At 37.1% G+C, this 25,693-nt stretch overlaps 1 protein-coding gene across 1 annotated transcript in view; it reads right to left on the reverse strand.

Annotated features, from left to right (window-relative positions):
- The window catches only part of trpc6a (transient receptor potential cation channel, subfamily C, member 6a), a 152,015-nt gene that overhangs the window by 36,757 nt on the left and 89,565 nt on the right, over window positions 1-25,693 (reverse strand). The window contains exons 6-7 of the mRNA XM_028800286.2: window positions 19,922-20,149; window positions 12,813-13,077 (exon numbers count right to left, since the gene is read on the reverse strand). Coding sequence (XP_028656119.1) covers window positions 12,813-13,077; window positions 19,922-20,149 — 493 coding nt within the window. The remainder of the gene's footprint in view (window positions 1-12,812; window positions 13,078-19,921; window positions 20,150-25,693) is intronic.

Below are 25,693 nucleotides of genomic sequence, written 5' to 3' on the forward strand. Positions count from 1 at the left end.
TGTACTTACCAGAACACATGATCATTTCCCAATGGTCCAGAGTCAAATTTCTTCAAATTAAACTGCTGCCTTTGTTTGGTGTACTTTGCTGTCAAAATCAATTCTTTTACCAGCACTCTGTGTTTTTCAAGTGAATTCTTGGTTTTGCAGTCTATGATGCATGTTCCCATTATTTTTATAACATGGAAATAATCTTTATCTCATGTTTTAGTATAAGACTAGCAGGCAAGGAGATGGGGTTGGATTGGGGTGTATCTGTTGAGCATAAGATTGAAATTCCATCTGTACTCTATACATGCTTCACACTGCTCTATTAGGGAGAATTATTTACCAAAAATGACAATGGGGGCGTGGTCTTAGGAAGAAGTAAAATAGTGACATCAGGATGCCAAAACAGGAATCAGAAACCAGAATCAAAGATTTAAATAAAAATCGAAAGTCGGTTCACAGAACGTGGTTGTAATCTTAACACAAGATCCTAACACTAGGGCCTCCTTGGAAGAAAAGATAATTAACACTATGAAGATGAAGAGGTTTTTGCATTGACTGAGGGATAATATATAATCCTTCTGCTGTTATTACTGCTATGAGTATGGTCACTTAACCTTCAAAACAGCATTGCATAAATTAAGGAAACTAAGATATCAATGAAAATAAACTTTTAAATTACAAAGCAGAATGGGCAAATAACATCAGAATTGAAATTCTTATGATTAAAAACCCCAAAATATACAAAAGTAAAAGTACAAACAAATGTTATCACTAGATTTTCCCTTTGTCTGCGGCTTATTTATACACATTACAATGTAGACAATTCTATTAAATATGTTACTATTTTTAGATTTTAAGATAAATAAAAATTAAACATAATAAGAACAACAGAAATGTTCTATACTGGGCATTTCTTCCCTTTGTCTTCTCAATAATCTGACCTCTCTTTCTTCAGCCAGCCGAGCCCTTGCCAATACTTCACCTCTGGCATCCAAACTCATCAGCCTTATGGCTGAAAAAGGTGTTTAAACCTCAATTAGAATCAACATGCAGGACTGCAATTGGTGTCATTTTTAGGTTCAGGACTAGATTTTCAAACTAGTGTGACTGTCCTTTCCAAGTTCTACCTTGTGGCCACATGTATCCCAGCAATCCTGAGCCTTAGTGCACTGTTAAATGGCCCTTCCCATAAAAAAACAAGATGACAAAGGGAGAGAAAGCATTTCAAGTTTAGTATCATTAAAAATATGTTTAAACAAAAACAATTAAATAAATGGAACCCTTGATTCCTTGACCTCCAAAATCTAAAAATTATGTTTCAGATATTTTTACAGACCAATGAACTGCTGTAAAAGTTAAAAACAAAAGTCAGATAATGATTCTTAGGTTTTGAGATATGACAATTACATTTTTTGCATATTTTGTGCCTTCATCTTTAATTTTTTGTTATTTATTTATGTTTTCGGGTCTACATTTTGGGTCAGTTGCAGTGTGCTCTGAGCTATTAATAATCTTATGTTGGTCCGGTCTTAGTTCATATTTATGATAACAATACTAACTTTGGGGATTAGTGCTATTGCAATGTGCCTCACAGGCACAGATTAACAGCGGCTCAAGACCAAGACTTAATGAAGTTGCAGTGTGCTTCTTGGGGTAGGAGAAGGGAAACAAATTTATGTACTAACTTAGACAACCTTGTGAGCAGGTTTAATAGACTTAGTACAGTGGTTAATGTTAGAAAAAAAAAACTCTGCACACATCAGATAGACTGTTGTGGACATGAAGAAGCACAAAAAATAAGTCGTTAAAAATATCCAAGTCATATTTTAAATTTATATCTGGAGTGAAATATATCATGATACTAAATATATTTAACTCAAGGCACAGAAAAAGACAAGCAATGCATGGAAATATTTACATTGCATAATACAAGAAGTAAAAAATATGGATCGACATAACATTTAACCATTAATCTACACTACAAAGATGCAGAGTCGGTGTCTCTAATTAAGAAATCACTCGGTCACCGGCTCAGACAGTGAACATTAAAAGATGCTAATAGTTTCCTACATATTATATTTCTTCAAAGTGTCATGGAGGTATCTTTGTATGTGTTTTCCAGAACTAAAATGAGGCCTCTCACAATATGTATTATATAATGCCTGTGCTGTACTGTGAAATCATTCTTTATTAATATTGTCCAGCCTCTGACTATGTTAATTCATACGATTTGGTAACTGTTGGATTAATTTGGTTAACAGGAATGGCTGGGTGCATGATGAATGGCAAATAATAATTCTTAACATATTATCTATGTAATTGAAAAAATGAGTTGTAGTATTAATACAACCCCAATTCTGAAAAAGTGGGGACGCTGAGTAAAATGTAAATAAAAACACGATGCAATAATTTACAAATCTGAAACTCATATTTTATTTATAGTAGAACCTAGAAAACATATCAAATGTTTAAACTGAGAAAATGTACCATTTTAAGAAAAGCAACACTTCTGAAAAAGGTTGGGGCAGGGCCCTGTTGAACATTGTGTAGCATCCCTTCTTCTTTTAACAACAGTCCATAAACATCTGGGAACTGAGGATACCAGCTACTGGACTTTTGGGAGACAAATGTTGTCCCATTCTTGTCTGATATAGGATTATAGCTGCTCAACAGTCCCAGGTCTTCTTTGTCGTATTTTCTGTTTTATGATGTGCCAAATGTTTTCAACTTGTGAAAGGTATGGACTGCAGGAAGGCCAGTACAGCACCCGGACTCTTCTACTACAAAGCCATGCTGTTTTAATAGATCCAGTATGCAGTTTAACATTGTCTTGCTGAAATATGCAAGGGCTTCCCTGAAAAAGACATCTCTGGATGGGAGCATAAGTTACTCTAAAACCTATATATACCTTTTAGCTTTGATAGTGCCTTTCCAGGTGTGTAAGCTGCCAATTCCATAGTCATTAATGCACCCCCATACCATCAGCAATGGAGGCTTTTGAACTTAGCGCTGATAACAAGCCGGATGGTTCCTTTCATCTTTAGTCCGGAAGACACAGCGTCCATGTTTTCCAAAAAGAATTTTAAATTTCAATTTCTCTGACCACAGAACAGTTTTCCATTTTGCCTCAGTCCATTTTAAATGGGCCTTGGCCCAGAGAAGACGGCAGTGTTTCTGGATCATGTACACATATGGCTTTTTCTTTGCATGACAGAGCTTTAACCTGAATTTGTGGATGGCACGAGGAACTGTGTTCACAGACCATGATTTCTAGAAGTGATCCTTAGCCCATGCAGTGATTTCCATGACAGAATCATGCATGTTTTTCATACAGTGCTGCCGGAGGGCCCAAAGATCATGGACATCCAATATTGATTTTCGACCTTCTCCCTTGTGCACAGAGATTTCTCCGGATTCTTGAAATCTTTTGATGATATCATATACTGTAGATGATGAGATATTAAAATTCTTCACAATTTTATATTGAGGAACATTATTGTGAAATTGTTCCACAATTTGTAGACACAGTTTTTTTGCATAGAACCTCTGCCATTTTTTACTTCTGAGAGACTCTGCCTCTGTAAGATGCTCTTTTTATACCCAATGATGTTACTGACTTGTTTCCAATTAACCTAATTAATTGCAAAATGTTTCTTCAGCTGTTTCTTTTTAGTACCACTTACTTTTCCAGCCTTTTTCCCCCATCCCAACTTTCTTGCCATCAAATTCAAAATGACTTAAAAAATTTTCACAATATGATAAAATGTCTTTCAACATTTTATATGTTTTCTATGTTCTATTGTGAATAAATTATTGGTTTATGAGATTTGTAAATCATTGGATTCAGTTTTTATTTACATTTTACACAGCATCTCAAATTTTATGGACTTGGGGTTGTAGATTAAGACCCCCTCCAGGGTGTCACACACATATATTTATTTATTTATATTTATTTATTTATTTTTTATTTTATTGATATTATTGTAATCATTCCATACAAATAGATCAATTTTTACAAAAATAGGATTGAAAACAAATCAACCCCCACTCTTGAGAAATAGAGCATGGCCAACAGAGTAAAACGTAAAGCTAGTAAAAATAAGTAAATTTGTAAGTTTAATAAGCAGATAAAGGTAAATGGAGAAGAAAAAGAAATGGGGAGAGAATCTGCTTTCTCAGTGCTTAAAAAGCTTATTCTAAAATGTTATTGATTAGATTCTGCCATGTTTTGAAAAATTTCTGCACAGATCCGCTAAGTGAGAATTTGATTTTTTCCAATTTCAAATAATCTATAACATCAGTTATACACTGACTTAAAAGAGGAAAGTTAGGATTCTTCCAGTTTAGCAAGATAAGTCTACGTGCCAATAGTGTAGTAAAGGCATTTACAGTTTGTTTGTCCTTCTCCACTTTAAGCCCAACTGGGAGCACACCAAATACAGCTGTTAATGGGTTAGGAGGGATTGTGACACCAAAACTGTCTGAAAGGCATTTAAAGATTTTGGTCCAGAATGATGTTAATTTGGTGCAGGCCCAAAACATGTGACCCAGTGAGGCAGGAACTTGATTGCAGCGTTCGCAGGGTTGGATCTTGCCCTGGAAACATTTTGGACAATTTTAAACAAGACAGATGTGATTGATATATAATTTTGAGTTAAATAATTGTATACCTTGTGCATATGGAGCTCAAGTGAATTCTCTGCATTGCTGCTTTCCACTCCTTTTCTGATATGTTGAGTGAGAGATCCTTTTCCCACTGTCCTCTTGGATCTTTGAAAGGGAGGGACTGAAAAATGGTTTTATATATTGCAGAAATGCTGTCTGAGTCCTCAAAACTCAGCAATATTTTTCCAGCATAGGTTCTGTTTAACAAAGTTTTTAATTTGAAGTTAGTGAAAGAAATATGTTGCTGGAAAGTTAAATTTGGAATGTAATTGTTCGTAGGATGCTAAGACGTTGTCTATGTACAGATCTCTAAGTGATTCAATCCCAAATGTTTTCCAGATATTAAAAACTGCATATGTTTGCGAGGGTTGAAAAAGGTGGTTCTTGTGCAGAGGTTCCACAGATAAAAGCTTCTCTATCTTAAAATGCTTCCTACATTGGTTCCATATTCTGAGTGAGTGAAGCACAATTGCATTGTTAGTATATTGGCGATAACTTTTATTTATAGGGGCACATAGCAGGGAATATAAATAAGTACTGCAGGATTTTATTTCTATTGCGGACTAAGCCTGTGTATGTTCATCTATTTGTGTCCATGTCCAGGTTTTTTATAGCTTGTATGTTTGCTGCCCAGTAATAAAACTGAAAGTTAGGTAGAAGGTCCTTCTGCCTTAGGTCTTTGTAGGGTCGCTCTTTGGATACGTGGATGTTTTAAATTTCAAATAAATGAGGTTATGGTTGAATCTAATTGCTTAAAAATGATTTATTGATGTATAGTGGAATGTTTTGAAATAAAAAGAGAAACTTATGAAGGATATTCATCTTAACAATGTTAATTCAACCAGCTAGAGTGAGATGAAGGGTTGACCATCTATGCAAGTCTTGCTTAATTTTTTCCATACAGATGGCAAAATTTTGTTGATAAAGAGCTTTATATTTACTTGTGATGTTTACCCCTAGGTATTTAAACTGATCTGCAACAATAAAAGGGAAGGTGTCCAATCTAATATTGTATGCTTGAGGATTCACTGGGAAGAGCACACTTTTATTCAAATTAATTCTGAGACCAGAAATCTTTGAAAATTCTGTAAGTGCTGTTAGGACTACAGGTACAATGTTTTGTGGGTCTGATATATACAGTACCATATCGTCTGCATATGGAGAAATGTTCTGTTCAAGTCCTTCTCTGATAATCCCAGTGCCAGTGGTTCAATGGCAATTGCAAAAAGTAGTGGTGACAAGGGGCATCCTTGTCTGGTACCACATTCTAGTTTAAAGTAGTCTGAATTAATGTTGTTAATATAAACTGAAGCTTCTGGATTGATATACAGTAGTTTGATCCATGTACAAATGTTCGGGCCAAACCCAAATTTCTCTAATGTAGTGAAAAGGTATTTCCATTCAATAATATCAAATGCTTTTTCTGCATCCATCGAAGATTGGAAGCTAAGTATCAGCCTTTAATAAATCCAGTTTGATCTTGTGATATTACCTAAGGCAGCACTTTCTCCATCGTTCTAGCTAGGACTTTATAGAGAGTATCTTAACAGCATTATTCAGAACTGAAATTGGTCTGTATGATGCACATTGTAATAAATCCTTATATTATTTAGGAAAGATGGTGATTAATGCTTGGCAAAAAGTTTGAGGTAGAATTTGATTGTCTCTAGCTTCTGTGAATGTTGCTAATAAAAGGGGGAGCTAGCTGAGTGGAGAATTTCTTATAAAACTCTACGGGGTAACCATCAGGGCCTGATGATTTCCCGCTTTGTAGTGACTTTATAGCGTCTAGTAATTCTGATAGTGCCAAAGGTTTATCCAATTCCTCTGCACTAAGGGTATCTATTTGTGGTATCTGTAATGCATCCAGAAATACATTAGGTTGTGTGTTGGCTTCTTTAAACTCAACAGAATATAAGGATTTATAGTAGTCTCTAAATGTGTGCATTATATTTTTATGGTCAATGATTTTAGCTCTGTTTGTGTTAGTGATTGCTGGGAATGCATTGCGAACTTCTTGCTTGTGGATTTGTTGAGCTAAGAGCTTATTAGCTTTCTCTCCATGTTCATAGTAATGATGTCTTGATTTAAAAATGAGTTGTTTAGTTTCTTTAGTTGTTAAGAGGTTGAGCTCTGAATGCAGAGCCTGCCTTTTCTATTCTAGTAATTTCGCTGATTAGCTCTGATACCTTCTTGGTTTCTAATTTATTTCTGTGGGAAAGATATGAGATAATCTGTCCTCTTAAGAAGGCCTTCAAGGTTTCCCAGTGTATTTCTGCAGAGACCTCTGAGGATGTATTTGTCTCAAGAAAAAAACTGATTTGTTTTGATATAAATTCTGTACACTTCTTATCTGCTAATAAAAGTGGATCAGACAGCAGGTAATACCTTCTTGCCATGCCATGACAGGATGCGACTCACGATTGTATTTCAAAAAAGTGTCAGTATCAGCATTCTTAACTCTTTTTCTGCTTCCTCCGTAGTGGTGAAGATGTAATGCTTATCTTGAATATCCACTTTCAATTTGGCAGGATACATGAGGCTGTATCTGATATCAGCTTTCCGTAACCACTGTTTAATGTTGTAAAAAACGGCACGTTTAGCATCTGTTGAGGGTGAGAAATCAGGGAAAATACGAATGTGGTTATTTTCAAATATAATCTCGTTTCTGTCTGAGAAGTGACATTACATTAAGCATAAATTGTAATCTCTCGAAGCACACAACAAGAGTCCCACGTTTAGAGGTATTTGATCCCCATATGCGATAAGCTGCTGCTATTTTGGTGTCAGATTTAAAGTCCTCTCTAATTATTTTTCAGAATAGTTCAGCTACAAATTTCACTGGGTTTGGACTTTCACAATTCTCAGGTAGATTCTAGGGCGGTACAGTGGCGCAGTGGGTACCGCTGCTGCCTTGCAGTTAGGTGACATGGGTTCGCTTCCTGGGTCCTCCCTGCGTGGAGTTTGCATGTTCTCCCCGTGTCTGTGTGGGTTTCCTCCGGGTGCTCCGGTTTCCTCCCACAGTCCAAAGACATGCAGGTTAGGTGCATTGGCGATTCTAAATTGTCCCTAGTGTGTGCTTGGTGTGTGGGTGTGTGCGCGCCCTGTGGTTGGCTGGTGCCCTGCCTAGGGTTTGTTTCCTGCCTTGCACCCTGTGTTTACTGGGATTGGCTCCACCAGACCCCCGTGACCCTGCAGTTAGGATATAGCAGGTTGGATAATGGATGGATGGACCTTCGATTCTAGTATTATTCCTTCTGCATCCATCTTCCAGAGCAGCAAGTCTGTCTCAGAGTTTTTTGCATTCAGAATTTGTAGCTGTTGCTTTTCCATCAGCGGTAGATGCCAAATGTTCGGCTGTTTCAATTCGATTCGTGAACGTCTGCTTAACGTCTTCCAGATCGGCAAGTGCTCTCAGTTTAGACGCATTTTCCTGAATGTGTTCCTCAATTTTTCCCAGCAAACCTTTAAAAACTGCATCAAAGCGATTATATACACGTTTTTCCAAGTCTTTATTATCCTGCCACAGCTCCTGCAGCTCCAGAAGCAGCTTCTCGTTTGTCTTCTCGCTTGTCTTGAGAAAACCATTTGTTTTTTTCTTTATATTTTTCTGAATGTCTTTCTTGAGCTCATTTATGGCCGTGGCCATTGTTGCGATCATTACCTTCACTTCGGACAGATCGTTTCAGCTTTTGTGCTCCGCAGGTGAAGTGGCAAGCTCTATTACAGCCGATGCTTCCGGCTCGCGAGAAGTAGATGAAAGCGCGGACTGCAAGGCCATTTCCAGTTTCAAGTGATCTTCTGGAATCTGTGAGCTATCGTGACCTGCATCACTTGCACATTCGCTCCAATGTTCGCTCTCGACAGGAGACGATGCAGCGGAGAGGGGTCCTGGGGAGTCTGTGCTTTTGCCTGTCTATTCCAGGTCAGTCTCTGAAAGGCCGTACCTTGCACTTGGGCTTAATGCCTGTCTAGACTTGGATGTAGCTTTAGATTTCTTTTCCGTTTCTTTCTAACCCCCTTTCTTGTTGCTCATGTTTATATACTGTAATAGAAACTCTTCAGGTTGGGTAAATACAGGATACCTCGGGATAATCAGAAATAAGAGAAAAAATAAAACCGCTGCAAACGGATCTCCACTTCAGACATCCATCTCCTGTAACGGACAAGACCAAACTTTATGAACATCACATATAAAAATAAAACAAGCTGGTGGGTGGTTTCCTTCAGAGATTTAAGCCAGCTGTCACTTGTACATTAGATCGAGGGATGACAATGTAATGTATGAGTAACCAGTACATGTATTGTGTGGAAGAGATGAAACAGAAAAATGCTGTTCCTGTTGAGAGAGGGTGAGACATTAGAAATTTCATGGCTGTAACTACAACACAGCTCCATTTAGATAGGAGTGAAATTTCGAGGGTATAATTTACAGGTCAGTTGGTGAAATGAAGTGATTCCGAACTTCCAGTCTGGAGTTAATTGATGGGCAATATTTCAGCTGGGAGACATCAATATCATAAAATTCTGTTGCAGCTACATTAAAATACTATTGCCAAATGATCAATGCAGTAATATGAAAAAGATAAATAAATGTGAACTTGCGATTGCTATAGGCGCTCCTTATACTATGACATAATTAATCAATAGTTCTTACATATTTACGTTAAGAAAGATAAAATAATGTCTCTTGGCTTGGGTGATGTGCATGCAAGTGAAGGGGTGGTTATGATTTGGTCGTGGTGAGGTTGTGAATTTAGTAGAACACCAGCATAACTTAATAACTTTTACAATAACTACAGCTACAATCATTTTGATCTTATGGAGCTTAATGGTTGCAATAATTTTTCTTAAGTTTACATAAGGATATGTTTTGTCCTGTACTCTGTTCATCAGGAGGATTGTGTAGTTGCATGTCATTAATTCAGTGACGGCAAAATGTTAATTGGTCACCATTTATCGGTAATTAGACAGCCTGCTGAGCAAACCAAAGAGAAACACAGAACAACAAACAAGACTAGCTGTGTATTTGTTAAACTTGGTATTGATTTTGTTCTGCTGTTCTCTGCAACAGCACTTAGTATCATACTGTGTAGTCTGGTCTTGATCCGCATCTAGTATGGTACTATCTCAGGTACATGGAAAGTAACTCTTTGTGTTTTATTTCTTATTGTGGTTATCACCATTTTATGAATTTTCGACCAGCTGGAGCCAAGGTGCTGCTAGCAAACAACTGCAATTGCTACCACCCATCAGCTGGAAGTTCTTGTGTGTGCAGTCATCGATCCAACAGTATTTAACCATCTAAACTAAATTTAGGAAAACAGAAGTTATGCATTTTCTTTTTAGCATTCATTTTTGGTTCTGGTATTTGTGGTGTTGTTTGCCTTCCTGGCTTCTGGCACCTGCCCATTTTTTGATTATGTTAAATTCCTCATCTGCTGGTCATGCTTTAAACACTGCATTTGTGGCTTGCCAGTTCCATCTCTTGTAGTGCACCTAAAAGCTAAACATTAAACTAATTAATATTTAAATAATACTATTAATTTCATTTAATGTGGTCCTTTCTTTGTAAGTCCATTTAAAGGATCTGTTTTGCTAACCTATTATAAGTTAATTGATTCAGATTATGTAGCATTTCAGTCTTTTTCTATTAGATAAGAAATAATATTTGACTTTGATATGTACATTGATGAAGATGCTTGCAATGGCATTTTAAAGCTGAGAAATTACAATAAAAATGTGATGAAATATGCAGAGTACTATTAATTTTCTTGAATATCAGGTTGTATAGTGTGATTCAGCATTCATCTTTAATTTAACAGAAAGCAGAAACATGACTTGCGCCAGTCAGCTTATAATAAAGTACATTCTTTATGTGAAAAGAAGTAATGTAGATTACATCCACTTTGATATAATTGCATCCTTTGGTCATAAATCATAAGCAAGTTCTTCATGTTTCGGTGGGCTTGTGGCAATATAAGTGCCATCTTAAATCAGCTATATTTTTGTTATGTTTTTGACACATGACAGTCCTACTAAATTCAAATCTAAACATTCATTCCAAAAATTAAAACCGTTTCAAAGATACAGTAGCTTCTTTTTTAGAGACAGTGTAAACCGTTTAAATGTATCTGTCTTTTACTATTATTTAAACTCACACATTGACAACATAAATTAGTCAAATGTTTAATGACAACATTAAGCACTTATTATATCTGTTTGTTTGGTTTCCCTATTCTTCTTTAGATGTTTTCAGTTGCTGTTGATTCTTTTCACATTCCAAATGTTTATTGCTTTCTACTGTGCCTGCCAGAATGGACTCTGATTCCAGAAACTCCCCTAAGAGGTATTCATTGCATGCAAGCTGAAAGTAAAGTTAAAGAACTATGTTGCTAAAGCAATTTATCAGCTTCAATAACTCATTCACAAATAATATAATAGATATGGTATGAAGGCAGTATTTGAAGTGGAAACAAATGATTGCCAGTACTCTATTTATTTTCAGCTTCTTGGTCGTCCTCACGAAGTGATGCAAATTTTATACAGTTTCTTAATCAAATGTTAGACCCCTCTGATCCTGCAAGATGACCTGTCAGAATATTGGAGTCAGATTGTGGCCTATAGCAGGGGTAGGCAACGTCGGTCCTGGAGTGCCACAGTATGTGCAGGTTTTTGTTCCAACCCAGTTCCTTAACGAGAACTCAATTATTGCTGATGAAGCACATATTGCTTAAGTGACATTTTAATGCTTCATTTTAGTGGTCTCGCTTGTTAAGGTTCTCCAACCTTAATTGCTTATTTCAATCTTAAACTGCTGCATTCAGTGTTTTAATTGCTCCTTATTAGCAATAAGATGTAAAACAGGGGTAGGCAATGTCGGTCCTGGTGAGCCGCAGTGGCTACAGGTTTTCATTCCAACCCAATTGCTTAATTAGAAACCAATCATTGCCAATCTCAGACCTTATTTAATTTTATGGCTTGTTAGTCTGTGCAATGTAAGGCTCTTATATTGTAGATTTTTTTCCTTTCCAAGGATATCATCCAAATGATATGAAGCCTAAAACAGATCATTTTCAGTCTGTCACATTTTTCTATTAAGTGTTTTATTAAATCAAACAGTGCATGATGAACACACACAGATGTAATTGGAAAAAAGCTAGCTGGAGAACTGCTGGCTGCTTTGTCTTTTACATCTTATTGCTAATAAGGAGCAATTAAAACACTGAATGCAGCAGTTTAAGATTGAAATAAGCAATTAAGGTTGGAGAACCTTAACAAGCGAGACCACTAAAATGAAGCATCAAAATGTCACTTAAGCAATATGTGCTTCATCAGCAATAATTGAGTTCTCGTTAAGGAACTGGGTTGGAACAAAAACCTGCACATACTGTGGCACTCCAGGACCGACGTTGCCTACCCCTGGCCTATAGGACACAACAGCCTGTAAATGAAACCTTTGGAAAGACCTGTTTACCAATTTACAATGCTATGAGTTTGTGACTTATTAAGAATATATTCAAGTAAAAGTACTTAGCAACCATAAACAGCCTAAACTTTAGTCTAAGAGTTGCCATCTGAAAATGGTAAATACAAAACTGTCCATTTATTTACTAATACATTTATCCTGGTCATTAGTAAAAAGAAAATGATAATCATGTAGGAGCTAAGTTGCAGGCAAGTATCTAGTATGTTTTTATACAACAGATATTCAGTTAAAAACTACAGATTACTAAATGCATTGTAGAGAAAAGCCAAGCAAAATGACACCTTTTATTGGCTAACTAAAAAGATTACAATATGCAAGCTGTTGAGGCAACTCAGGCCCCTTCTTCAGGCAAGATGTAATCATTACATCTTGCCTGAAGAAGGGGCATGAGTTGCCTCAAAAGCTTGCATATTGTAATCTTTTTAGTTAGCCAATAAAAGGTGTCATTTTGCTTGGCTTTTCTCTACATTCATAATGGCTAACACGGTACAACACCCTAGTACTATAAATGCATTGTAAAAACTACTACCACCTAAAATTTTACAACCTTACACATATTATTAAGTAACAAACTGAACATGACAGTTTTATGTAATACAATTTCAAATCAAAACCAATCAAAATAAACTTTAGATATGAAACTGTATAATGTTTAAGATATACTTACGTTGTAAAGGCATCATTTTGTTTTGCTCCTAGGTAGTATGAGTAAAGATTAAACATTCCAATCATAAAGGCCACAAAAACCATGATAAATATAACCATGAATTTAAAAATATCTTTCACTGTTCTTCCAAGTGATATTTGTAGAGGTCCAAAGCTCTCATTGGCTGGTAGGATATATGCAATTCTGGAAAAACTCAAAACCACTGCAATTGCATAAAGCCCTTCTGAGATAAGTTGCGGATCTGATGGAAGCCATTTTATTCTTGCTAAAAGAAATTAAAGAAATTTGATTTTATTAAATATTTGACAAATATTTTTAAAACTGGAAAACATGCATGAAATGCATTTACTGTGGCATTCATTTACTGGTAATTTGTGTAAAAATGGTTTGAAATGCCTAAAAATAACAGAACATTCAAAAAGAGACTAAAACAAAAGTATTTAGCAAGAAAGGACTATATCTCTTAATTATTAGGATATGACTCAAAACATATACATATTCAGAAGCACGACAATTAAAACTTTCATTACTTTCATCATCATGAACAGTAATTAACCCAACTGCTTATTTTGTAGTTCATCAATTTTCAAAATTTCATTGGCATGTCATTCTACACAGTATACATCTCTCTGTATTCACAATTACTTGCTCCTTCTCTGGAAATGAAGGATCTCTCATTGACTTCAGTGTCCCATTGGTGCGAGAAATTAACATACTGGATTAGTAAACAACTGGAATGGCTGGGGAAAGGATAACAGTCTTTAAGCCTGTAATTACAAGATTGCCTTTGTGCCATTTTTGCATTTTCTGCAGCTACTCCAAAAATCAATTTTAGCAAGATTTCTTGCAGTTCACATATCAGGACAACCCAAGCAACTATTTACCTGCCAGCCTACTGCCTGGTTAGTGTCAGATCTTAGCCGAAGACTTTAGTTAATATGGTATTTGACTTTTAGAACTTCTTGGCCTCATTTACATTTAGCAAGGTCTACAGTTTCCATTTCAAAGTATTGAACAAGCTTAGTGAAGGCAAATGAATCCAAAATGAATATCAGATTTTCACTATTCAATTTTTCAATTTTATGACAAAAAAAATTTGGGGAAGTGCCTGAAACAAGTTTGGTAATTGTTTCTCTGAAGTCTCTCAACCCCCATAGGAAAGCCAGGCTGCCTAACTACCAAGCTTTACCTTAACATATGGTTTTGGGGGATGGCAGGTGTTAAGATGTTCTTTGCCCCATTGGACAGAAAACCTATAAATTTGCTCACTCACTCTCTCTCTCTCTCTCTCTTACCAAACTGATGCATGAACTGAAAAGGACAACACAATGAAGAACACAGCTCGGCAGCCATATTGAGACAGGCAATGCGGCCTGTTCTGAAGAAAGCTGACCACAAATGATGCCTTAACTAGAGACATTTTAAGTAACTAACAAGTCTGTGTGCCGCCTGAAACTACACATTACCATTTAATCAGGTTGTATGGTTGCCAATATTCAAATGTACTTTGCATATTGTTATTATTTATGAATATTACCAATAATACATTGTTTAAATTGTAACTTAACTCCTGCTTGTCTTTTACTACACCTAATTGCCTGAGGTTATAGATGTAGAAGGGAAGGTGGAGAGAAGTTATATACTATAATACCTTATAAACAGTGGTAAGTCTGTGAGATCTGAGGCATTCTGACAAATGCTATATATTAATAATACAATAGGGGAAAGTAGAGTAAAATGTTATTCTACCAAGACAAAACAATTGCCGTAGTCCGGCAGGATTTTGGGGTAACCATGTTTTGCACCCTGTTTGTAAATACTGTTGATGTATATGTGTGTGTTTATGTATATGAATTTTAGGGCACCCAGTGTACAAATGCGGTGGAAGTAAAACATTGTTTGGTTGCTGAATGGAATATAACCAACAAAGTGTAGAGACTTAATGTGTGTCACGAAGACACCCGCATGTTTGTTATTGCTGGTGGTAGTGAGTACCTAATTAAAGTGCTAGAGAGTGGGGGGACATGCATGCGTCATTCATACAGCACTTAAGTGGTTAAAGTGCTAAGTAGTGGTGGGGCATGCATGCGTCATTCATACAGCACTTATTTGTTTAGGATCTTTGTGTATGTATGTGTATGTTTGCTTACAGAGGAAAAAGTAGGCCAACCCATAACGAAGTTGGTAAATTGTATTAGAGTAGCATTATAGACTCAGAAATGCCTAAATTCATATTAAAAGCAGCCATCTTTCAGTGGAGGGGCAGAGGAAAGCAGGATAAAGCTAGGAAATGGAAACCTGTAGTGCAGGTAGAGATAGCAAAAGCTGAGCTGATCGTGCCACAAAATGGACGGGGGCTGAAAGGATTAAAAGCAGGAAAACAGAGATCTGGTATAAAGAAGACAGCTACTGTTATAAGAGGTTTACTATTTTGTATAATTGGTAATAAGGAAGATCAGTATGAGAAAGAAAATAGCAAAGTGAATGAAAGTGAAAGTTGTGGAATGTCGTGTGAATGTCTACGTTTTGAGAGATGTAACAGTTGGTGTGAAGAATGTGAAGTGCTAGCATGTAGAACACCCACTGCTAAAGTAGAAAGCAGGGGAAAAAATGAGAGAAAACCATCCATGGTGAAAGTTAGGGCAATAGTAACCGGATCTGACTGGAACCCTAAAACATGGGTGGGTGACTTACCTGAGACAGATGAGTGCTCAGATAAAGTGGGAATGTGAGTGTGAGGAAAAGGAGAGGGATGAAAGGAAGGGAAAACAGAAAAGGTGTTTCCTTCCACTATTTTCCACTGCACCACAATCTGGTGATTCTGAGGTCTGTCCAGTATTTAAAGAACATGCTACACCGATAGATATTTCACCACTGTTAGGAAAGGTAACCAGTGCTGCATTGAAATTTGATTTAGGAAAAAGGAATCAGATAGAAGGCAGAGAAGCTGGTGAGTTTGAATGGTAATTGTTGACTGAAGGGCATGACATGGATAATGGAATAATGATACTGAGTGAAGAAAGTGCGGAAATAAAACAAGAAAGTGTGGAAATCAAAGAAATTCAAGTGCTTGTGTGTGAAAGATCTGAAAATTCTAGTGCAAGAATGACTGAGTTGGAAAGAAAGTGCACCAGTTTAGGAGTTGGTTTGAATGAAACAGGATAAGCCAAAGAACAAAGGATGGGGGCTGGTGCAGCAGGAAGGTTTACAAGCTCAGGCAGCAAGTCAGGAATGCACAGGGGTGTGAATGTCCTAACAGCTCTGCTAGGCCCGGCTGTAATTAAAAAGCACACACATTTAGGTTCAGTAATTAGAAACCTGACTGACCAGTTGTTTAAAAAGACAGCCTATGGAACTCCATGCAATAAAATGGAGAAAAGTGAGCTGGTCTTGAATAAAGAACAAAGGTCAGTTTTAGGAGAGATGCTGGATTTAGCACTTGGATTTTGGAGAGGTTTTAGCCCACACTTTTAGGTAGCAGTTACCATAAAATGAAAAAAGGACACACAGGCAAATGAAAAAAAAAATACAAGGGCAGCATAGGAAGAAAGGAAAGGGAAAATAGTTATTTCTGTTTCAATTTTCTGACATTTAGCAATAGTGCCACTTCTATTGTAAGGTTTTATGTACTTTGGGTTGGTGCAGGTAATAAATAGTGAAGGCAATTAGCAGAGTAAAATCCATGCAAGAAATCGGGTTACAACTAGAGCATTGGAGTGGAGTGGCACTAGTGGCCAAGCTGTTCCAATGAATGCCCAGAAGCAAAGTTTGAGTGTTAGCACCAGGTTGACAACCAAGAAGATGAGATGGATAGAAACTGCTTTGTCACCTTCAATTTTGCAGACCTGCCCTAACAGCAGAATAAAGAAAGCGAAATAGACGAAAGCAACGACAAAGACATGAAGAAGAACTGAAGAGACAGGAAGAAAAAGACACTTACTGGGGTTTAAGTGAGTAACAAGTCCACAAGTCACATAATAATAGGACTAGTCACAATAGCTATAGTTTAAAAAGAAAGGTTTATTCATTACTGCAGCAAATTTATATTCCAAGCGGTGGAAACTGAGCAAACCAGTTAGGAATGCCAAAATAAGGGGATTCATTTTGGGTTCATAAAGTATATACTCTGGGTATTAATTAATTAAGTGGGATAATTAATATAATTAATACTATTATTAAAGAAAGGTATACTGAGCAAATTGGGGAAGCAGGTGCAGCTAGTACATTTGCAAGTCATATGGGCTCTGATGTTTAGGCATAGTTTTATTGGGAAAACATGGAAGCCCTGCTGAGATTGTTGGCTGTGGTACAAGCACAGGTACAGTGGGCCAATTCTGAGCTGAGGTGTTTAGCACAGTTAGTATGCATATGGTGAGCAAACAACTCTAGGGGTGGCCTACAGGGGGAATGATGAGAGTTGCATAGCTGTGATGTCTCATGGTGGTGATGCCAGCCTATACTATTAAAGGCTGATGTCAGTCAAAGGTTATACCATGGGCAGAAAAGCACAAGAGGCAACTAAGTCAACCCCAAATGTGTGAAGAGGGGCCACAAATGTTGGTTTGTGAACAGTTTATGCAAAGGCACATGAGCTCTCACTTGGGCAGAAGTGGTTGTACTGGCACCTGTGATATGTTACCTTTCAAATTTTGAAGTTATTTGTAAAGCTGTGTATGCTTAAACAGATAGTTTGAGACAGCGGTGTAATTAGCATTTAGACACAAAACAAGTACAGATTAAGAAAAGAATTCACACAATAGACTAATTTGCAGTGGGTTAGTTTAGTGGAAAGAGTGGACTTGTCTCATTTTGAACCACCAGATCTGATGACATATGAAGGCTGCAGAAAGCTAAAGGAACAGTTGAAGCAAGCCAGAGCAGATACAAGTCATCAGAAGCGCATCCAAGTTCTTCAGATTGTAATGATTGTAATGAATTTCCCCTTGGGGATTAATAAAGTATCTATCTATCTATCTATCTATCTATCTATCTATCTATCTATCTATCTATCTATCTATCTATCTATCTATCTATCTATCTATCTATCTATCTATCTAATGGACAAATGGTCACGCACAGCTTTTAACACTGGGGAAGTGTACTGTAACTTGCTTTCTTTTTGCTTTGGTTATAGTCTTGAATAAAATAAGCACTTGTTTTGTTATACTTTTACATCAACATATGTTCCTGTGTTTGAGCGACACAGGCATGCTCAAAAAATACACGTATAATGCCACGAAAAGTGCATGCAGACACTTCAGTTCGCAAGCATCGGTACGACAATGCAATCACAAGTACACTGCAGAGCTATAGTGCGTCTTTATGTGAAAACAGCAGTGTCAGATGGGGAGTGTCTGATGATTGCATATAGCGCTGAAGTTACTGTTCTTTACTATGCTTTCCTCTGCATGTCCTGGAGTACAAAAGAAACAGCATACAGCAACACGTGGGGACTGGCAATATTGGGGGAAAAAAAACACGCGGTCGTATGTATCGTGATACACTGAAGAGCTATAGCGCATCTTTATGTGAAAACAGCAGTGTCAGATGGGGGGGTGGTGGTAGGGAAGGATCCTGAACGCGACTGAGACAATGAAAATTGAATTAAAAAAAAAAATAAACAAAGCTAACCTTTACAAATATCATAAATTACACCGGCTGTTACAGACTGAAATCAAATGTATCTTTTTTTTTCTAAAATAGTGAAAATAAGATCACTTCTCAAAAGGGAGTTGTGCAGGATCAAACTCATGGCCATTCCGATTCCCAGTCAGCGACTGATACTGTTGCGCCACAGAAACAGTGATAGCTAATGAGTGTCAATGTCACACACTAAGGCGGCTTTTTTTGGCGGTGGCTTTTTTTTGCACCTTTTGTGAAAGTGTTTCTTTGATATTTGGACTTCAGGCTTCATACATTATATAGTTTATGCCTACATTTTGTCATTTGCTACTAGAATATAAAAACGTTTCTGTTTTAACAATATGTTTACACAGATTACTGTAGAAATGCAACACATATGAAATGCGTGTGTTCCAAATAACAATCTATTATTTCCACTCTAAAACTCCACTTCACTCCCAGATAATCAATCAAGGCATGAGCTGGGAAAAGTTCATTTACGTTCTAAGTCGTTGGGGGGATGGAATAGCAGACTGCTGGCAGCTTGTCTTTATCAGTACATTTAGATGACAAAAGACGCTGGCGGAGAGGTGAGAATGGTGTTAAGAAGCGATTTAAGGTGGGCCGGATCTACGAGTTTTTTCGTAGGCTCTGGTAATTCTAGTGTTAAGTACTATGACGCCCTATTGACTCTAGGGTTTGGACAGAAAATCTATAAATTTGCTCACTCCCTCACTCTCTGTCTCTTACCAAACTGCTAAATGACCATCTCACACCATGAATTGAAAAGGATAACACAATGAAGAACACAGCTCAGCAGCTATGTTGAGACAGGCAATACGGTCTGTTCTGAAGAAAGCTGACCACAAATGATGCCTTAACTAGAGACATTTAAGTAACTATCAAGTCTGTGTGCCGCCTGAAACTACACATCACCATTTATCAGGTTGTATGGTTGCCAATATTCAAATGTACTTTGCATATTGTTATTATTTATGAACATTATCAATAATACATTGTTTAAATTGTAACTTAACTCCTGCTTGTCTTTTACTACACCTAATTGCCTGAGGTTATAGATGTAGAAGGGAAGGTGGTACCTTATAAACAGTGGTAAGTCTGGGAGATTTGAAGCATTCTGACAAAGGCTACTTATTAATAATACAAAAGGGGAAAGTAGAGTAAAATATTACTCTACCAAGACAAAACACAAACTAAAACTGATTCCTTTAAAAATGTTATTGGCACTGAAAAAGAAATCTAGGTTTGGTACATTTTAAAAGTACACTGTTGTTATTCTAGTGAAGCCCGGAGATCATGGGAATGGTCAGAAATAAAACTACTTACTATTTTAGGAACATATTTACTACCGTAGACCTGTTTAAAGCTATTTCCCATGCATAATGAAGTACAATAAATCTTGATCCTCCATTTTTTTTCTTTCCCAGCATTTGTTACTCATGTGTGTAATGATTTTTTCCACTTACCAAATGTATAGTACTTGACATCCTTGGGAAGAGTGGCATTATCCAAGTTCTTGACATGCTTATCTACATAGCTCTGAGCTTCGCAGGCATGCCAGAAGGCCATGAATCTGGCAATAAAAGAGGCCACAAAAATAGCCAACATTCCAAAATCAAGTAAGTTCCAGGGTTCATGGAGGTATTCTCGTGGGCCTTGTGACCAAATCTCTTTACATTCTGCCCAAATCATCCCTAAAAAATAAATTTTGCATTAATGAGCATGCGTTAACAGCATTAACTGTCTTCTTATGATACTACATGATATTTATCTAAGTTCTACCTGTTGTTTTAATAAAGCCATGGATTTAATAGAAATGATAAATACTTTCTGCACATAGAAGACAACAGTTGTTTACAGTATACTGTAATCCAATAATTTGGCAAGGCTCTTTTATCAAGGTAACTGAGGCACACTCGTTTTAAGAAACATAATAATACAATTTATTGATAAACAGATTTTCATTTAAAAGTGGTCTCAAACAGCTGTTTTGAAAAGTTTATTTTCAAGTTTGTTTTGGTCATAATTTCATTAGTGTACTTCTGCAAGGTGCCAGCTGTCCATTTAGCTAGTTTTTTTAATGCATTCTTTGAGCTTTTCTTTCTTTTTTTATTTTTCTTTACTGTTATCCTGTCTTGCCACATCCTTATCTTACCTAAAAACTAATTTGGATATATCCCATGATTTTCACCAAATACACAATACTGGGCTATTTAAAAGTATTACCAGGCATGGCTCCAAGGGGTTATTTAGTTGGGCTAAGCTCCCCCAACCTCCCCAGTGTCATATCCCCCACCTGTGATGTATACTGTAGTATTCTACTTGTTGGATTCACTCCTTGGCCCCCACTTACAGATTTGGTCTGGAGCTGGGGCTGAGAATGACTTCAGACTTATCTGATGGGTCTTCAATATGCATTGCATGATTTGTAGGATTTGCCAAACCATTGCAACTTTCATAATGATGACTTGTAGTTTTATTTTTCTTGTAGAAAATGTGAAGTTGTAAGCAGCCAAAAACAGGAAAATACACTGCAAAAAGTTTACCAGTTATAATTATCATGAGGATAAACAAAACCAAAATGTAATTTTTATGCTTTCAAATTTGGAGTTAACCAAGATTATAAATAGGGAATCAGAATCGCACAAGGTCGTACATGCACCAAACAAGGAAAAGGTCCATTTAGGGAAAAGAAAATAAGAAAAGTCATAATGCCTAACTATCAATAGGATTTAGATAGATAGATAGATAGATAGATAGATAGATAGATAGATAGATAGATAGATAGATAGATAGATAGATAGATAGATAGATAGATAGATACTTTATTAATCCCAATGGGAAATTCACATTCTCCAGCAGCAGCATACTGATACAATAAATAATATTAAATTAAAGAATGATAATAATGCAGGTGAAAAACAGACAATAACTTTGTATAATGTTAAATGTTAACGTTTACCCCCCCGGGTGGAATTGAAGAGTCGCATAGTTTGGAGGAGGAATGATCTCCTCAATCTGTCAGTGGAGCAGGACAGTGACAGCAGTCTGTCGCTGAAGCTGCTCTTCTGTCTGGAGATGACACTGTTTAGTCTTTTTTTTTTTTGACACTGTTTTGTCTTTCTTCCTAAATTCCAAAGTAAAGGGTTTACTTTGGCTTAAAGATCAAACATGCTTCTGTTGCTAATACAAATTGTGTTGTAGTGACTTAAATGATAAACATGCTCTTTGCCATACAAAAATGAAACTGAAATATCACAGCAATTCTGGCACAACATTGAACATGCACATTACTCAGAGGAGACGTTAGAAAAAAAAACAAGAGTCAAAACCTAATACCAGGAAGGGATGAGTTTTGATTAGGGTAGTGTATAAACTAGGTTCCTATATGATATAATTCTGATTGTTTTCTAATGAAATACAATTCTGATCCCAATTAGGTTTAGATATGTTAATTTCTAATATCTGTTCTCTTTTAAAAATTGCCACACAGTACGTTTATTGTGCCATAAGTAACGAAAATTCAAAGAGATATGGCTTTGTGAAGCGGGGTGTGGTTTATGATTCAGTGGAAAAAATAAAAAAACAACACTCTGCAAAAATTTGAGAAAAAGGGGCTTGTCATGTGTTAAAATGCATAGGATATTCTAAATGCATTATCTAGCATTCCATATCCACAGCTACTACAGTCATATGAAAAAGTTTGGGAACCCCTCTCAGCCTGCATAATAATTTACTCTACTTTCAACAAAAAAGATAACAGTGGTATGTCTTTCATTTCCTAGGAACATCTGAGTACTGGGGTGTTTTCCAAACAGAGATTTTTAGTGAAGCAGTATTTACGTGTATGAAATTAAATCAAATGTGAAAAACTGGCTGTGCAAATATTTGGATACCCTTGTAATTTTGCTGATTTGAATGCATGTAATTGCACAATACTGATTACTTGCAACACCAAATTGGTTGGATTAGCTCGTTAAGCCTTGAACTTCATAGACAGGTGTGTCCAATCATGAGATATAAAGGTACCCTAGGTTCTTGTCTATAAGCCGGACTCATGTATAAGCCGGAGACCAAAAATCATACGAATTTTTAAAATAAAATCGTATCATAGATAAGCCAGACTCATGGATAAGCCAAACGTACTATAACCTATAACTAATAGAAGGGAGGGAGGTCAGTGGTCTCACTCGCACCCATTTAATTTCTTTAAGGAGGGAGAGAGTGTGAGATATTGGCGTCTCTCTCACTCCCCGCATGGCGCGGTTGGAGCGGCCGGAGCGCGTTCTTTCTGCTCTGGACGTTGCCGAGTCAACACGCGCGCATAGCGGTCATTTAAATTGTGATTTTATATGTAAGCATATTTAAATATATATCGCGGATTTTTTGCTGCTTCGCGGATTTCTGCGGACAATGGGTCTTTTAATTTCTGGTACATGCTTCCTCAGTTGGTTTGCCCAGTTGATTTCATACAAGGGACGCTATTGGCAGATGGCTGAGAAGCTAGATTGCTTACTTTTCTCTCTCTCTTGCACTGACTATCTGTGATCCTGATGTATGGGGATTGAGCAGGGGGGCTGTTCGCACACCTAGACGATACGGACGCTCGCCTAAAAATGCTGAAAGACTATCTTCATGTTGCTATCTTTTGTAAAGCTGATTCCTGAAACGACATGCTGCACAGTGCTTCGCATACTTAAAAGCTCGAAGGGTACGTATTGATTTTTGACTGAAAAACAAACTCTCTCTCTCTCCCCCCCTGCTCCTGACGGAGGGGGTGTGAGCTGCCGCCTTCAACAGCTTTGTGCTGCGGTGCTTCGCATTCTTAAAAGCCAAACAGCACCATTGATTTGTTTACTAGAGATTGTTTTCTCTATCTATGTGACATTCTGTGCTCCTGACACACACTCCTTTGAAGAGGAAGATATGTTTGCATTCTTTTAATTGTGAGACAGAACTGTCATCTCTGTCTTGTCATGGAGCACAGTTTAAACTTTTGAAAAAGAGACAAATGTTTGTTTGCAGTGTTTGAATAACGTTCCTGTCTCTCTACAACCTCCTGTGTTTCTGCGCAAATCTGTGACCCAAGCATGACAATATAAAAATAACCATATAAACATATGGTTTCTACTTCGCGGATTTTCTTATTTCGCGGGTGGCTCTGGAACGCAACCCCCGCGATGGAGGAGGGATTACTATATAAGCCGGACTTATGTATAAGCCGATATTCTATTTTTTCATTTTCACAACTTTTTTCCTTAGATAAGCCGCGGCTTATAGACAAGAACTTAGGGTATTTAAGGTTGTCAATTGCAAGTTGTGCTTCCCTTTGACTCTCCTCTGAAGAGTGACAGCATGGGATCCTCAAAGCAACTCTCAAAAGATCTGAAAACAAAGATTGTTGAGTATCATGGTTTAGGGGAGGGCTACAAAAAGTTATCTCAGAGGTTTAAACTGTCAGTTTCAACTGTAAGGAATGTAATCAGGAAATGGAAGGCCACAGGCAGAGTTGCTGTTAAACCCAGGTCTGGCAGGCCCAGAAAAATACAGGAGCGGCATATGAACAGGAGTGTTAGAATGGTTACAGACAACCCACAGATCACCTCCAAAGACTTGCAAGAACATCTTGCTGCAGATGGTGTATCTGTACATCGTTTTACAATTCAGCGTAATTTGCACAAAGAACATCTGTATGGCAGGGTGATGAGAAGGAAGCCCTTTCTGCACTCATGCCACAAACAGAGTCGCTTGTTGAATGCAAATGCTCATTTAGACAAGCCAGATTCATTTTGGAACAAAGTGCTTTGGACTGATGAGACAAAAATTGAGTTATTTGGTCATAACAAAAAGCACTTTGCATGGCGAAAGAAGAACACCGCATTCCAAGAAAAACACCTGCTACCTATTGTCAAATTTGGTGGAGGTTCCATCATGCTGTGGGGCTATGTGGCTAGTTTAGGGATTGGGGCCCTTGTTAAAGTTGAGGGTCGGATGAATTCAACCCAATATCAACAAATTCTTCAGGATAATGTTCAAGCATCAGTCACAAAGTTGAAGTTATGCAGGGGTTGGATATTCCAACAAGACAATGACCCAAAGCACAATTTGAAATCTACAAAGGTATTCATGCAGAGGGAGAAGTACAATGTTCTGGAATGGTCATCACAGTCCCCTGACTTGAATATTATCGACAATCTATGGGATGATTTGAAGCAGGCTGTCCATGCTCGGCAGCCATCAAATTTAATTGAATTAGAGAGATTTTGTATGGAAGAATGGTCAAAAATACCTCCATCCAGAATTCAGACACTCATCAAAGGCTATAGGAGGCGTCTAGAGGCTGTTATATTTGCAAAAGGATGCTCAACTAAGTATTGATGTAGTATCTTTGTTGGGGTCCCCAAATGTCTGATGAAATACTACTGAAATGCTAACCTGTCTAATTTTGTTAAGATGCATATTGTATATTTTCTGTTAATCCAATAAACTTAATGTCTCTACTGAAATTCTACTGTTTCCATCAGGCATGTCATATATTAAAAGGAAGTTGCTATCTTTGAAAGATCAGCCAATGATAAACAAAAATCCAAAGAATTAAGAGGGGTTCACAAACATTTTCATATGACTGTATATAGACATGATGTAGTTGCATAATACAAATAGAGTGTATCAATTAATCTCTGTGAGCTAACTAATTCTGTTATTTAAAATAAAAATATGTACATTACTGCTTATTTTGAAACGAGTGAAATGCATTTCCCACCAATCCTGTGGCCGTGGTGAATGTAGCTGTTGCCCTCACACGAGACACCTGCTCTACTGTTAATATTAGTTTAAGCACAACAAATGTAAAATTTGTCTAAATTCACACATTGTCTTGTGTTTCATTTAAGAACTTAAATATCTAAGAGAACATGCATTTAAATGAAAAATTAACCTCTTCTTACTTTGAATTTAGAAATATGTTAAGATCATGACATCATGACAGCTCAAAGTAAATTTAATATGTTAAACAAATATTAACAGGTAAATAGTATTTACAAGATAAGTCACAAGTTGATTTTCAAACAAATCAACACACAAACATAACAGGCAGCTAGCCAGCAGCAGCAGCAAGACAACATGATCCGACTGCATCTCCTTAGCGTGCGTTCAGCCGCCACCCCACCTTCACAACGCAAGCTGCGTTATACATCCTGCGAGAGAGATTTAACCACGCCCGGGGCTGGAAATAAAGG

This window comes from Erpetoichthys calabaricus, chromosome 4 (genome assembly GCF_900747795.2).
Source record: "Erpetoichthys calabaricus chromosome 4, fErpCal1.3, whole genome shotgun sequence".
In the NCBI taxonomy this organism is placed as follows: Eukaryota; Metazoa; Chordata; class Cladistia; order Polypteriformes; family Polypteridae; genus Erpetoichthys; species Erpetoichthys calabaricus.